General features: G+C 34.3%; 2 protein-coding genes across 3 annotated transcripts; both read left to right on the top strand.

Moving 5' to 3' along the window:
* The first annotated feature begins 1,295 nt into the window (after positions 1 to 1,295).
* Positions 1,296 to 10,089, top strand: LOC131622681 (uncharacterized). 2 transcript variants are annotated; one of them, XM_058893721.1, is made up of 18 exons: positions 1,297 to 1,828; positions 2,006 to 2,077; positions 3,144 to 3,214; positions 3,319 to 3,418; positions 3,496 to 3,594; positions 3,722 to 3,848; positions 4,213 to 4,346; positions 4,425 to 4,484; positions 4,601 to 4,836; positions 5,091 to 5,520; positions 5,704 to 6,027; positions 6,134 to 6,736; positions 6,816 to 6,989; positions 7,221 to 7,448; positions 7,535 to 7,818; positions 7,916 to 8,200; positions 8,508 to 8,630; positions 9,292 to 10,089. In XM_058893721.1, exons 1-18 carry the CDS (start codon positions 1,550 to 1,552, stop codon positions 9,422 to 9,424), a joined length of 3,762 nt encoding a protein of 1,253 aa, XP_058749704.1. In that variant the 5' UTR covers positions 1,297 to 1,549; the 3' UTR covers positions 9,425 to 10,089. The 2 variants fall into 2 exon arrangements, with proteins under 2 accessions (XP_058749705.1, XP_058749704.1); XM_058893722.1 differs by lacking the exons at positions 8,508 to 8,630; positions 9,292 to 10,089 and having other exon boundaries at positions 1,296 to 1,828; positions 7,924 to 8,137.
* A 534-nt stretch (positions 10,090 to 10,623) lies between these two features.
* LOC131622682 (glucose-1-phosphate adenylyltransferase large subunit 1-like) lies at positions 10,624 to 14,530 on the top strand. The gene is made up of 15 exons (XM_058893723.1): positions 10,624 to 10,966; positions 11,340 to 11,462; positions 11,570 to 11,743; positions 11,823 to 11,915; positions 12,016 to 12,099; positions 12,191 to 12,246; positions 12,337 to 12,430; positions 12,549 to 12,661; positions 12,749 to 12,821; positions 12,988 to 13,068; positions 13,155 to 13,241; positions 13,331 to 13,435; positions 13,522 to 13,628; positions 13,832 to 13,892; positions 13,986 to 14,530. Exons 1-15 carry the CDS (start codon positions 10,736 to 10,738, stop codon positions 14,085 to 14,087), a joined length of 1,584 nt encoding a protein of 527 aa, XP_058749706.1. The 5' UTR covers positions 10,624 to 10,735; the 3' UTR covers positions 14,088 to 14,530.
* The last annotated feature ends 1,774 nt before the right edge of the window (positions 14,531 to 16,304 follow it).

A 16,304-nucleotide genomic window follows, 5' to 3' on the forward strand; every position in this document is an offset into this window, starting at 1 on the left:
ATTTATACATACACTAAATTAAAAACACCATGACCATGTTTTCATATGTATTAGAAAAAATAAAAAAAATTATTAAATATAAGAGTAATGCTATTCTAACACCATATTTATACACTAATACTTACACCAAATATTGTTTACCGTATTTATACGGTGAACAGTGTTTTTTAAAATAAAATACTAATATTTATAAAAAATATTTTTTATTTTTAAAATTACAGACAACAATGTTCATGTAGGGACGTGCATTAACCAACTTCATTACTGCATTAACCAAGTTTTTACACTGCATTAACCAACTTAGATGACTGCTAAAAAATATTTTTAGTACCTGGATGTTGCATTAGCCAACTTCATTACTGCATTACCCATGTTTTTACACTGCATTAACCAAGTTTGGTGACTGCTAAAAATTATTTTTAACACCTGAATGTCGCATTAACCAATTTTATTATTGCATTAACCAAGTTTTTACACTGCATTAACCAAATTTGAGTTATACTATTCTTACACCTATGAACAGTACTTTACAGTAGTCACCAAATTTGGTTAATGCAGTGTAAAAACCTGGTCAATGCAGTAATGAAGTTGGTTAATGCAACATCCAGGTATTAAAAATAATTTTTAGCAGTCATCAAACTTGGTTAATGCAGTATAAAAACTTGGTTAATGCAGTAATGAAATTGGTTAATGCACGTCCGTACATGACTAGTGTTGTCCGTAATTTTAAAAATAAAAATATTTTTTATAAATATTATGATTTTATTTTAAAAAACACTGTTCACCGTATAAATACGGTGTAAGTATTGGTGTAAGAATAGGATTACTCTTAATAATATGTCATGCCAAAATAAATAATAATAGATAAATTTTAATTATTAGTTGACATGTACTGTACATACACGTCTATCTAGGAGAATTACTAGCTCAAAAAAAAAAAAAACACACAAATTGTACAATGTACCAAGCTACTCCACATCATTATTTTCATTCAACCTTATCCACATTATATATCATTACAGGAGAAGAAAACAGAAAGCATATTTAAATTAAATCTAATCATGTTCCCGTTTACAAGGAAAATAAAAAGAGCACCGTCCGTTAATAAACGCACATTCAATGCCAACGTGGCATTAAAGTTAACAGAATATTCACAGCATAACGCATCCAAACAAACACGCTTTCAAAATAAACCGTTAGTTCAAAAGCATATACTACACGGTAAACGTATTTATACTATCAAATTAGTTAAACTAATTAAAAAATAAACAGTGATTAGCGTTTATAAGTTTAGTCACATCACAAGATGCATACACGTTTTTCTTCTTGTTGCTCACGCTTTTCACGTTGCTGTTACAAAAAGGGGTTTTGGTAGGTACAGAATAATTTCCCAGGAAAATCCACTAGAAAAATGGAGTGAAATTGAAGCTTCTTAATCCAAAAATTGAAATCTCAGTGAAGTTGACAGCATATATAAATTCAGGTGAAAACTATACATTAAGCACATTACATTACAGTAGTTGATAGTTCGCAATTGTGGAAGTTGAAGATGTTGAGGATAGTGAAGGAACCGGAGGAAGTCATGAGAATGCGAGAAGGCTCTGTACTTGGAAAGAAGACTATTCTGAAGAGCGACCATTTTCCTGGTTGCCAGAATAAGCTATTGACGCCTCAGATCGAAGGTGCTCCGAATTATCGTCAGGCGGAGTCTTTGCATGTTCACGGTGTTGCGATTCCGACGGTCGATGGAATTCGAAATGTTCTTAATCACATTGGTGCTCGCGGTAAAAAACAGCAAGTTCTTTGGATTAGTCTTCGCGAAGAACCGGTATACTTATAGCTTGCTTCTTTTGTTAAGTGTTTCTAGATAAGTAGAAATGTAGTTAAATTTAAGTTTTGATTATTTTTATTTTCATTAAGTTGTTCGTAATTATGATGAAATGGTGATTAATAATGATAATACTATGATAGGTATTAACATTATTTCTCTCTTTGTTGAAATCAGCTTGTGTACATTAATGGCCGACCTTTTGTTTTGCGAGATGTGGAGAGACCATTCTCCAACCTTGAATATACGGTAAGCTGTTGATTCAATTTCTTTAATGCCAAATTTGTAGCAACGGCACCTCTGAAAAAGTGTGTGAGACTGTCAGTGCAGTGTCCGAAACTGACACTGACATTTGTAATTACGTTTAATTTAATCATTTTTTCAAATTATAATGAATGTTGACGTGTTAGTGTAGGTGTTGTATTTCCGGTGTCAGTGCTTCATAGTTTTCAAGGTTTTAAATTGTGGTTGTAGTTGCGTTGTGATTATTGATATTGAGGAAAATTTCAAACAATGCAGTCAATGCAATTGTAGTTGGGGTATGGTTGTAGAAGGAATTTAGGGGTGGAAATAGGCTAGGCTAGGCTAGGCTTTAGAAGGCCTGGGCCTGGCCTACGATAAACTTTATAGGCCTAAGCCTGGCCTAAGGCCTATCATAGGCTCAGTTTTTTGGCCTGGCCTGGCCTTTTTAAAAGCCTGGCCTGGCCTGAAAGCCTATTTAAAAAGCCTGTATCTCATTAAAGTTTTCAATTAATCTATATAACTTAAGAAGTCTTGTAGGTCGGCCTATATATACATATATAAGTGAACCTATTCAGCATTTTTATATATATATATATATATATATATATATATATATATATATATATATATATATATATATATATATATATATAGGGTAGCCTATTCAGTTTTTTTCTAATATATATATATGCATACATGAACCAATTTATTTAACATATCTTTAATATATATGAAAATATAGGTCGGCCTATAAGGCTTCATAGGCTTTTTTAATAGCCTAAGCCTGACCTATTTAATAAAATAGGCTTTTAAAAAAGCCTAAGCCTGGTCTCTTTATTAAATAGGCCTGGCCTGGCCTAGGCCTATGTAGGCTGGGCCGTAGGCCCCTGTAGGCCGGCCTGGCCTATTCCCACCCCTAAGAAGGATCCAAAATACTTGATACTCTGCGGCTGCAATTGCGGTTATGCCTATTTTGGGTTGGCTTGTTTCGGTTGATTTGAGTGAATTACTGCTTCAGTGAGACTGTTGTGTGCTTTTACGTCTAACTTATGTCGGACTTGTAATCAATCAGGGAATTAATAGGGATAGGGTGGAACAAATGGAAGCTCGTTTGAAAGAAGACATCGTATTGGAAGCTAGAAGGTATTTCTTCGGGGCCATTCTGTATTTGTTACTAACTTGTCATGCGGGATTTATGATTGTTTTCAATCTTTATGAACAATCTAATATTTATGTTGATGTAACAGATACAGTAATAAGATCCTTGTAACGGATGAACTTCCTGATGGTCAGATGGTGGACCAATGGGAACCCGTGTCATGTGATTCTATAGAGACGCCGTTGGAGGTATTAGAATGGAAATGCGAGTATTAAATCAGTTTTTCCTGCTAAAATTTGCTTCAAAGTTGTTTTATTTTATGCAGGTGTATGAGGCATTGCAAAAGGAGGGATACCTTGTTGATTATGAACGCGTTCCTGTAACTGATGAAAAATCGCCTAAGGAACTGGATTTTGATATTTTGGTCAGTTGTGTTTGCATGAATTTGTTTGTGAGAAAATAATGCTTTTTAAGCCCCCTTTTTATTCAAGAAGTTTTGCAAAACCAATGAATTCTTGTATCTTAGCTGATCTTATTCTTTGATTTTTCAGGTGCATAAAATCTCTCAAGCTGATGTAAAAACAGAAATAATTTTTAATTGTCAAATGGGGCGCGGACGAACGACAACTGGAATGGTCATCGCAACTTTGGTCTACCTCAATCGAATTGGGGCCTCTGGTACTTCTATTTATTTATTCACTCAACTTTTCTGTTTTTTTTCTTCTGATTTTGTTGTTTATTTTCTTTTATTAATGGCATTTTTTCATCCCAGAAATTTGAATATAAGATTATGATTCTTGGACATTCGGCATCTGATTGAAAGCTATTTATTTTGCTGTTTAATTACAAAAATTATCGAACTCTTTTATACTTCAGAAGCGCTATTTTGCTCATTACTGCACCTATACGAGCACATGAACCCACATTCCAGGATTTCCTTTAATTTATTCTTGCTCCTTCATCATTAAGTTTAAATCATAAAGTGTATCAGTGGATTTTCCACTAACAAAAATATTACTTCTATGTCATTGTCATATGATAGGGATTCCAAGAAGCAATTCGATGGGTAGAATATTTCAATCTATGACCAATGTTGCTGACCACTTGCCAAGCTCAGAGGAGGCAATTTGCAGGGGAGAATATGCAGTCATAAGAAGCTTGGTTCGGGTGTTAGAGGTACTGACATTAAATTTGATATTTCTTGTATAAAATGAGAATTTATTCTTGTTATTCTAATTTGCTAACATTCTTCAGGGTGGTGTTGACGGGAAAAGACAAGTGGACAAAGTCATTGACAAATGTGCTTCAATGCAGGTTTCTGTTTTTAACGTCTCTTTGAATGTTGTGAATTTCTTTCCATGTATTTTGTGGGTTGAATCTTCATATTTCTAAAATTGCCTCATTAAATCCGTGTCTTTCATTAAATTCAGAATTTGCGTGAAGCAATTGGCACCTATCGTAATAGCATTTTGCGACAACCAGATGAGATGAAAAAGGAGGCATCACTTTCCTTTTTTGTGGAGTACTTGGAGAGATACTACTTTTTAATATGTTTTGCGGTGTACCTTCATTCAGAAAGGGATATACTCCTCTCTAGTACTGCTGGTCAAAGTAGTTTTTCTGATTGGATGAGAGCAAGGCCTGAACTCTACAGCATTATTCGCAGGTTAAACTTTATTCACTATGTGAGGTCTATGTTTTGTTACTTTTCCTTTTTGATTTCTCTTCATTAAGCCTGTGGAGTGTGGATGTATAAGTATCGAGTCAAACTGAGTTTGACTATTGAATTGTATATCTAGCAATGATCATGATTGTTACTGAACTGAGCTTGATTTGACTTTCAGACATAATCTTTTATATATGGTCCAAGGTTTTGATCACCAATGTATTTGGCATGACTCGTGATGGTTGGCACTGCAGGTTACTCAGGAGAGATCCAATGGGTGCACTTGGATATTCAAGTTTGAAACCATCTTTAACGAAGATAGCCGAATCAACTGATGTCCGGCCTTCTGAGATGGGTATGGTTGCTGCCTTGAGAAAGGGTGAGGTTCTTGGCAGTCAAACTGTTCTTAAAAGTGATCACTGTCCTGGATGCCAAAATCCAAGTTTGCCGGAGAGAGTAGACGGTGCTCCTAATTTTCGAAAAATTCCTGGATTTCCAGTTTTTGGTGTTGCGAATCCAACTGTTGATGGTATCCGATCAGTCATTAAAAGAATTGGCAGCACTAATGGTGGACACCCAATACTTTGGCATAATATGAGAGAAGAGCCTGTGATTTACATCAATGGGAAGCCATTTGTTCTTCGAGAAGTTGAAAGACCATACAAAAACATGTTGGAGTACACGGTAAACATTGCATTTGACATATCTTTTCGATAAATTTGAAGTTATGAAAGGGGATGGCGAAATAGATGTTGTCAGAAAAACTGGCTCATGGTTTGAAATTAGATGCTGTTTTGAATTCCATATTAATTTGGTATTCTTTCCTCCTATTATTGGTGAACTGGAAGCTGTAATTTGTTCTTTCAGGGTATTGGCCGTGAAAGAGTGGAGAAAATGGAAGCACGATTAAAAGTAGACATTTTAAGAGAAGCTAAACAATATAGCAGTGCCATAATGGTTATTCATGAAACAGATGATGGACATATATATGATGCTTGGGAGCAGGTTACCTCTGATGTGATTCAAACGCCGCTTGAAGTTTTCAAAAGCCTGGAAGCTGATGGGTTTCCCATTAAGTATGCACGTGTACCCATCACTGACGGAAAAGCTCCTAAACGTTCTGACTTTGATACTTTGGCAATTAATATTGCTTCTGCTGCAAAGGACACTAATTTTGTTTTCAATTGTCAGGTAATTTCTTATTCTTTATGAATACATTCATTTATGTTCATCACTGGTTCTTCTAGTATTTTTCTCCTTCTCATTTATAGCTGCTAATATCTCATTGATATAACAGATGGGTCGGGGAAGGACTACTACTGGTACTGTCATAGCCTGCCTTGTAAAACTTCGCATTGATTTTGGTAGGCCCATTAAAATATTGAGTGATGATATGACCCGAGAACAATCAAATAGTGGTTCTTCAAGCGGAGATGAAGCTGAGGGCTGTGTCACTGCATTGACCTCCAGTACTTCACAAATGAAGATGGACGAGAAACAAAACCGTGTTTTTGGTATAAATGACATTCTCTTGTTATGGAAGATAACCACATTATTTGATAACGGTGTTGAATGCCGAGAGGCCTTAGATGCTGTTATTGATAGATGTTCTGCACTCCAAAACATTCGTCAAGCTGTTCTACAATATAGAAAAGTATCCAATCAACAGCATGTTGAGGATAGGGTAAGGAGGGTGGCTTTAAATCGCAGTGCTGAGTACTTGGAACGGTACTTCCGTCTAATTGCTTTTGCAGCATATCTTGGAAGCGAAGCATTCGATGGGTTTTGTGGACAAGGAGATTCCAAAATGACATTTAAGGTTTGGTCACGTCAAAGGCCAGAGGTACAGGCTATGAAATGGAGCATCAGATTAAGACCTGGGAGATTTTTCACTGTCCCTGTAAATTTTCTATACTCAAATGATTTTTTTTTTAAATTTCAAAGTAGAATTGCTTTAATAATGCCAATTTAAATTTTAGGAGGAGCTGAGAGAATCACAAGAGTCTCAGCATGGAGATGCAGTGATGGAGGCTACTGTCAAGACCAGAAATGGTTCTGTTTTGGGGAAGGGCTCCATACTTAAAATGTATTTCTTTCCTGGACAGAGAACTTCCAATCATATACAAATACATGGTGCACCTCATGTCTACAAGGTATTTTTATATATGAAAGTATTGCTAAAGAAAATAACTATTATAAAATTTGACAATTGAGTACATCGATGAAGATATAAAGTTACTGTTGACCTATAGCTTTTAGAACCAGCAAACAATAATAAAATATAAACTTGATTTGCTGACAGCATTTTGCATTATCAAATTTCATGTCATTGTCCATTGATTTATAAGTGGTATGATGACTGGGAGAATGCCATTCTTTTTCAGGTTGATGAATACCCTGTGTATTGCATGGCTACTCCAACCATCTCTGGGGCCAAGGAGATGCTAAACTACTTGGATGCCAAGTCTAAACCTGGTTTCACTGCTCAAAAAGTTATATTGACCGATGTAAGAGAAGAAGCGGTTGTTTATATCAATTGTGTTCCCTTTGTCCTTAGGGAGTTAAACAAACATGTTGATACACTCAAACACGTCGGAATCACCGGTCCTGTGGTGAGCCATCTTGTACAATAGTTTGTTTCTTGGAACATATTACAAAAGTAATTGTGTTGCACAACTCATGGTTACTTAAAATGCAGGTTGAACACATGGAGGCACGGCTGAAAGAAGACATACTGGCTGAGATTAAAGAGTCTGGTGGGCGAATGCTACTACACCGGGAAGAATACGACCCCTCGACAAACCAGTCTTCTGTGGTTGGATACTGGGAAAACATTCTGGATGATGATGTGAAGACACCAGCAGAAGTTTATTCTTTTCTACAAGATGATGGATATGATATTGTCTATCGAAGAATACCCTTAACAAGAGAGAGAGATGCCTTGGCCTCCGATGTCGATGCAATACAGTACTGTCAAGATGAGTAAGTCTCTCTCTACTTTGAAGTATATGGATCTTCTAAATCCAACATTTTTGTTGTATGACTGGTTGCACCCCTCTAAGCTCTTGCTTCATTGTAGCTCTGCAGGGAATTACCTCTTTGTATCACACACGGGTTTTGGTGGAGTCGCATATGCAATGGCCATCATTTGTATTAGACTTGGTGCAGATGCAAACTTTGCATCAAAAGTCCTGCAGCCTTCATTTGGTCCTGATGCATCTGCAGTTACTGAAGAGAATTTGCATTCCCGAGCTTCTAATGAAACAGCACTTAGGATGGGCGACTATCGTGACATTTTGAACCTTACAAGAGTCCTCGCACATGGCCCCCAAAGCAAAGCTGATGTTGACATTGTCATTGAAAGGTTGTCAAAATAGTTTGATTAGATGCTTTACTAACCATTTTTTATTATCTGAATGGAAATGCATTCAACATTAGAGTAGATATATTATGCTCCCTATCACCCCTATATTTTGTGGTCGCATTCACCAATTTTCCCTGGTTCAATTTACCTTTTCTCTGCAAATATATAATGTCATCACTTTTGTAGTTTTATTGTAGCTTTTTCATCATTTACCTGCCAAGGAAGTTTGATTTAGCAACATAGCTTATGATGATAGTTGTTGGCTTTTAGTTAAAGGCACTGAATTTTTCTTTTTTCTTTTTAATAGATGTGCAGGCGCAGGGCATATACGAGATGATATTCTTTATTACAATAGAGAATTTGGAAAGCTTACTGATGTTGATGATGAGGAGCGTGCATATCTTATGGACATGGGCATCAAGGCTTTGAGGTACATTTACTTGCCTTGCTAACCGTAATGTTTTCTTGATGCCTACCGATGGCTATTAATATATTTTCTCGAAAAGGTATGAGAAGAATTATTCACACCCTCGCGCACACTGCTGGGGCCTATATATGTAGCGTGCGGAGGTCGGATTTACACGGATGCAGGAATTGATATAGACATTTAAACAACTAAATTTATAATAGTTTATTTTTGCGATCGGATCCCTATAATTGTTTCTAACTATTGTGTATACTTTGCATGTTAAATTATAGAAAATTAAAATATTTTGAAAAGCGAATCAAACATTAATATAAAATCTCTTTTGGTGGAGTATGAGAAATGTTACATGTTACATGTTACAAACTTTAAATACAATGGTGAGTTTATAGAAAAAATGTTCTTTAAAGAAGTTATCTATTGTTGTAAGGTTGACTTTAATTAACAACAGTGTTAAGTTAGCATTTAGCACTATTAATTATCAATCCAACCACTAAATCACAACTACCTAACATGTTGATCTTGCACCTAATGTCAAACTTTGGAAAAGAGTAGAAAATTTGAAGTACGTACGTATTATTGGATTTGTGAGAGTAGTAATCACATAAAAAAGTATGTGTACACCATATGGACTTATTGTTTATGTAATCATTTGTTTTTCTGGCAGGCGCTATTTTTTTCTTATCACATTCACATCGTATCTCTACTGTACCTCTCCTGCCGATACAGAATTTGCCGGGTGGATGGATGCAAGACCAGAGCTTGATCATCTATGTAACAATCTAAGAATAGATAAATAGTATTATGATCATGTTGATGTACAGTAGGCATTTGATGTTCCAGTTTGTCCACCAATAACTTTCTCCGTGCTGCGTGTAGCAACACTCTTGCTACTTTGCAAAGCATCATCCTGTAGTCATCTTCTATCTGTAATTGTATGTCATCAGAAGCTGGCTCTGGAATAAGGCATGTCTATAGAATAGAAAAGCTTGAAGGAGTAATTTCTGATTGCCAAACTGAAGTCTAGCCTGTTAAGGAAGATAACGGCGAGACAAAGTACTCGTTGAGAGAGCTGTTAGGTATTCGGTTACACAGCTAAGGAATGATATGTATATTTTCTTACTGATTGTATTCTTACATCAGTGTTTTTTTGGAAGTTTATTTGAAGGATGGAAAGGAGTACTTCGCAACATTCATCGATAGCTTTTGTAAAGGAGTTTGGATTTGTTCCATTTATTTATCTGTCACTGTTTATTTATGTATAAAGGAGATAATCATAAATGATGAATTAGTAAGATTCATTTTAATTAGTGGATTTATTAATAAAAATTGATTAAGAAAACAGCTCTGAAAAAGCTTGAAGAAGTATAAGCTGTAAAGTGAAGAGTGAGGATTTTAAAAGAAAAAAAGAGGTGTAAAGAAAGATGTAAAACTAAAGTAATGTACGAGGAGGACTATATGCATTAAATTTGTTACTATAACTGATTTTTATGGTAAAAGAAAGTACTAAGTTTCTGCTTCATTGATTTTAAAAGTTTGAACCTTTAATTAATGGTTAAATTAATCACAAAAGAGAAGAGAAACAACATACACTTAGGAATATAAAGATGCATTTTAGCTTTAAGTGTAGTGTAAGCTGCAGAGAATCTTTAGAAACTTACAACTAAGTTTGTTTTGTGTACGAAATTGTCTGACGTTTTTTTTCCATGTTAGTTTTGTGTATTAAGCCATTCTTTGCTCTACATTGAGGAAACCAACTTTGCTTTAATTAATTCTTTTAAATTCATAATTAAACAAAATGAGGTGGAAACACAATAAAATAAACAATATTGTAAATTATGCTCTTGCTTTATTTTCCCTCTTTTTCTGTTCTCTGGTGCATTGCTTTTCTTGAAGGATCTTTTGATGTTTCTTAATTAAGTTAATTTCATTTACACATGTTTCTCTTTCTTTTAAGGTTGTACATAAAATGTTCTGATTTGCTTTGTTATTTATTAGTTTTTGTTTTCAATTCTTAGATAATTTTGTACTAGTAAGCTTTTGGACTTTAAATAATAACTTGCTTGAAAGAAGAATTTAAGGTAGTTTTCTTAGTGTATGGAAATTTTGTAATGATGATGACAAGTGAGTTACATGGAATTTCTATGTTGTTGAGTTCAAAGAAGCCATTCTTCGACCGTGACAGGATTCTGTCTTCTTCGTTCTCTGGTAGCAAGTTGTATTCAAGGAATGCAGCATTTGATTTTCCATATGGAAAATTCGTAAGTGTTGTACAAAGAAAAAACACAACTAGAAGATTTTTGGCTAATGCTACGCTTGCCGATGTTGCAAACAATTTTATGGTATATTCACTTCCATTCTGCTTCTTGTCAATGTCTTAGTTCTTTGGCAATGCTATGTTTCTTCTATTGTTAGAATTAGTTGAATATTGTTTAAGGTCGTTACAAGTTAGTTACGATTACTATATAAAGTGTATCCTACAATCAGTGTAATTTTTTCGTTGTTAGGCTCTACCATGTTTCTCAACTTGGTATCAGAGCCTCGTATCATAGCATGCTTCTTACTTTTGACCGAACTTGATCACTAATGATTTATTTAGTTTTACCTGGTCTTTCAAAAAAGTATTCATGATCATGCAACGAAACTATAATTTTGTTTTTTTAGATGTGAAGCATGCTATGAATATGAATTTACTTAGATAATGTTACATTTCAGACCCTACAATCACCATTTTTTGCTGAAGAAGAGGCCAACCCAAAGACTGTTGCATCGATCATTTTAGGTGGTGGAGCAGGAACCCGTCTATTTCCCCTTACTCAAAAAAGGGCTAAACCTGCTGTAAACTGTTGAATTCATTCATCCTCGCGTTTTGTTATGTTCTTCCAAAACTAGGTTTGAATTCACTAATATGTGTGTTTTTTTTATGTTCTTTGTGTGTTTCTTAGGTGCCATTTGGAGGTTGTTATAGGCTGGTGGACATACCAATGAGTAATTGTATTAATAGCGGAATTAGCAAAATTTACGTCCTTACACAGTTCAATTCTCAGTCCCTCAATCGCCACATTGCCCGAACATATAATTTGGGAGGTGGCGTCAACTGTGGCGGTAGTTTTATTGAGGTACACCTTCCTTTTTTGTCACTGAATTATATTTTTTACTTTCACTTGATGTATACAGACTAAAAGTTTGATATGGTAGGTATTGGCAGCATCACAAACACTCGGCGAATCAGGAAATAAGTGGTTTCAGGGTACAGCCGATGCTGTAAGACGGTTCCTTTGGTTGTTTGAGGTATATATAGTTAGTTTTCAAGATCATACAATTGTAGATTTCGTAGGATATATTTTACGTCAATCAGAAAACTGAATAAGATTCTGGAACTTGAGTTTAGGACGCTGAGCATAAAAACATAGAGAACATTCTGATATTGTGTGGCGATCAGCTCTATCGAATGGATTACATGGAACTTGTGAAGGTTGGTATTATTAGATGTTAATTATGATTCGCTTTTGATGTTTCGCTTTCATTTTGAATGTTTCACATGACAACTGATCTCAAATCTGCAGAAGCACATTAATTCATATGCTGATATATCGGTATCGTGTCTACCAGTGGATGGCAGGTATTCTAAATAAAGTTTCCTCTAACACCTTTTTACTCATTCGGCTTCTCAAGTGTTCACATTTTCTTCTTTATTTTTTTTCACTCGTAGTCGTGCCTCTGATTTTGGATTAGTAAAGGTTGACGAAAGAGGACAGATACGCCACTTCATGGAAAAACCCAAGGGAGAATTATTAAGATCTATGGTTGTTATTTTTCCAATTTCCTCTTAAAACATTGAAGTGTAATATACTATAACTATATAATGGTGCCAGTTTTCAATCTGAAATCATCCGTCTCTGATTTCTCTACTTGTTATCGTAGCATGTAGATACGAGTATTTTTGGATTATCCACACAAGAAGCAAGGAAGCTTCCATATATCGCATCGATGGGTATATACGTGTTTAAGCTAGACGTTCTTCGCAAACTTCTCAGGTAATTATTAACTTAAGATATTTTCCAAAGTTTCAACTCAGATATGTATGATGTGATATCCAATTTTCTTCGGTAATAAATTTTCAGGAACTGTTATCCTAATGCAAATGATTTTGGATCCGAGGTCCTTCCGAAGGCTATAAGAGATTTTAAAGTTCAGGTAGTTTCTCTAAGTAAAAACTACTCGAGTTATAAAAGTTGTTTTAGCGGGCGAAAGTATTTTGTCACCAAACATTCTGTCAAAGTAGCTTTTGGTTGATGCATTGAATTATCATATTCTGCTTTTATAGTAAACAATCAAGGTTGGCCCTTGTATTTCATCACAGGCATGTCTTTTCAGTGGTTATTGGGAAGATATTGGGACTATAAAATCTTTCTATGATGCAAACTTGGCGCTTATGGACAAGGTAGGTCTTTCCGTATTTAAAAGTTACCGGTATCATCGATCAATGAGTTTATACAAATTGCAATTTCTTCTTCTTCCATGTCGAAGCCGCCGAAGTTTCAGTTATACGATCAGTCAAAGCCTATTTTTACATGTCCTCGGTTCCTACCCCCGTCTAAAATGGAGAAGTGTCAGGTAGAACTGAAAAATCCCGTCATTATAATATAACCAACCTTATATGATTCTAATGGAGCCTAACGAGTGTGAAATAACATCTCTTGCAGGTGATTAATTCTTTGATTTCGGATGGTTGCTTTTTAAGAGAGTGCATGGTTGAGCATTCCATAGTTGGAATTCGCTCGAGACTCGATTCTGGAGTGCAGCTAAAGGTAAAAAGAAAAAATATCTATCTGTCCAACTTCTTTTAACACGACTGTCATGAAGCCGTGTTATCAGATTTACAATGGCTTTACAGGATACCTTGATGATGGGTGCCGACTATTATCAGACAGAGGCTGAAATTGCGTCTCTTTTAGCAGCGGGGGACGTTCCTATAGGCATAGGCAAGAATACGAAAATTATGTAAGAATCCTAAAACCTGAAAATGCTGTCATAATTTCACATATAACACCATTCATGTATTACATGGCATATAATTATACTATTCATTGGATCGGCACAATATAACGGATCCGAATAATATTCTATGTTGGATTTACAAATGTTTCTTTATCTCTTGTATCTTTTACATGTAAGTCTATATCATGACTTGAATCTTGATGCAGGAATTGTATAATCGACAAAAATGCAAGAATTGGAAACAATGTTATAATTGCAAACAAAGAAGTAAGTCTTAATTGCCTATGCTCTCTACTTTTTCAACTATTTCTCATATACTTCTCTGAAATCAAATTAATGACAATTGTTTTTGGGGCGTAGAATGTGCAGGAGGGTGACAGATCATCTGAGGGGTTTTATATTCGATCAGGGATCACGGTGGTGTTAAAAAACTCGGTAATAAACAACGGAACGATCATCTAGTTTGATGATGAATGGTTATCAAAAGGAGATGGGAAAACACAACAATGAAGACACAATTGGAAGAATCTTCAAACTCTTGCTATGAATAAGTGTTACCTGAAGTAAGGGCTCAGGTTTCAAATTTTGAATCTTCAGTCAGGGAATCAATAAAAAGACACATTCTGTTTGTCAGAATATTTTTTGTTGGCTCATTCAACAGAGAGGGCTACAACATTGTCCCTGCCTAAAATGATTTTTTAATCATTGTTATTATAAGCCAAAATGGCCAATAATTTGTTGTCATTATATGTCTAATTGAATGTTACGTTTAAAATAAGAGAAATATAACCATCAGTGAAAGAATAAATGCATTGTCACTATGGTTTACACTTTTGGAGAGTCTTAGTTGTGTTCTAATCTATTATCTATTGGAAATTGCATAAGACATCCTATGGATTGGATTGCTACCACATTCTCGGAAAAAACCAAAAATACTTTCAAATTTCGAAGATATTGCACTTCAAATACAAAATACTTAGTTTTGCTTCTGAAGTGTTCACAATGATATTTGAAGTTTAATATTTCTCTGTTTTGCTTCTGAAGTGTTCACATTAGTTTTGCTTAAAAGCTTCAACCAAGAACAATACTCAACTCCATGCTTAGAAGCGTCACTACAAGAAAAGTGCTTCCTAGCCACGTGAAATAGTGACGTGATTTTCACGTGTGTAAAATAAACCAGTTGTGACGTGAAAATCACGTCGCAACATGTTTATAATATTTAAAAATAAAAAGTAACGTTAATCAAGGAGGGGAGTCAGGAATTTAATAAAAAAAATGTTGTGACGTGTAAATCACGTCGCAACTTAAAATAAAAAATTGAAAAACAATTGGAGTCAGAAATGCACAGGGGGGAAGTTTGAATTTTTCAAAATTCAGTTGTGACGTGTAAATCACGTCGCAACTAAAAATTACAAAAACCAAAAAACTTTAATGCCAGAGTTGACTGACAAGGAGCACGTGGGTTGGGAATGTGCATTTGTTGCGACGTGATTTTCATTTCGCAACGTGGCGATGTGAAAATCACGTCGCTAAAGTCTTAATACCTTTTCCCAAAACGCTTCTCCCTCTCCATTCGTTCCAGAAGAACATTTTCTTCTTCTTTCCCCATTTCTTCTTCCTCTCAACCCTTCTTCTTTCCCCATTTTCTCCCAAATTTTTCTTCACCCATTCTCTCAAATTTCATTCTATTCCTTCCAATTGCAAAATATTCAAGGTATGTATCAAATCATTTTTAATTTTCTGTATTTTATTTATTATTTTCGTTTTAATTTTGTATAAATTATTTGTTTGTGTTATAATTTTTTTTAGGTGTAATATTTGTGATTGAAGGAGCATTTCAAGAAGACATTTGAAGATTGATAGAGGAAGATAGAGGTAATTTTGGCATTTTATTTTTTTTAGGTTTTTTTTTTATTGATGAATTAGACTGTAGAAAATTAGGTTTGTAGAAAATTAGATTGAAGGTTAAAATTGATGAATGTTAGTTTTGTAGTAAATTAGGTTTGTAGAAAATTAATTTGATGATTAGAGATGATGAAAAGAGTTGAAAGTAGATTGTTAAAATAGATTCAATATTGAATTTAATTTGATGATTAGAGATGATGAAAAATTGATAAAATATATTAGGTATAATAAATTTGTATATATATTTGGTATAATTGAATTTTGATGATTAGAGATCATAAAAATTGATGAACAAAATAGAAATGAAATGTTATTAGAAATGAAATATATTAGGTATATATTTAAAATAAAATACAATGGAGTAGAATTATATTTTATATTTCTTAAAAGGAATAATAAGTTTGTTAAGAACAAAATAGTGTGAATTAGTATTTTTTTTTTAAACAACATTTTAAAAGAAGGTTACTACATAGTTATTAAAAAATAATATATTATTTTGTTTTAAAAATATTTATTATAGTGTGAAGTATATTATTTTGTTTTAAAAAATAATATAATAATATTTTGTTTATAGTTGATATAAGTAAATGTTTAATTATTTACTTATAGTTGATATAAGTAAATGTTTAATTATTGTTACTAAAAAGAGAATGATTGGATATATGTGCAGTATGAAATATTATTTGTATTATCGTAGTTGGATGTACGATAGAGTGGAACCAGGAAGACGTGCACTTAAACCCAATTTTATAGAAGGAGTTAACGGGTTTATCA

Source organism: Vicia villosa, unplaced genomic scaffold (assembly GCF_029867415.1).
Source record: "Vicia villosa cultivar HV-30 ecotype Madison, WI unplaced genomic scaffold, Vvil1.0 ctg.000037F_1_1_3, whole genome shotgun sequence".
Taxonomy (NCBI): Eukaryota; Viridiplantae; Streptophyta; class Magnoliopsida; order Fabales; family Fabaceae; genus Vicia; species Vicia villosa.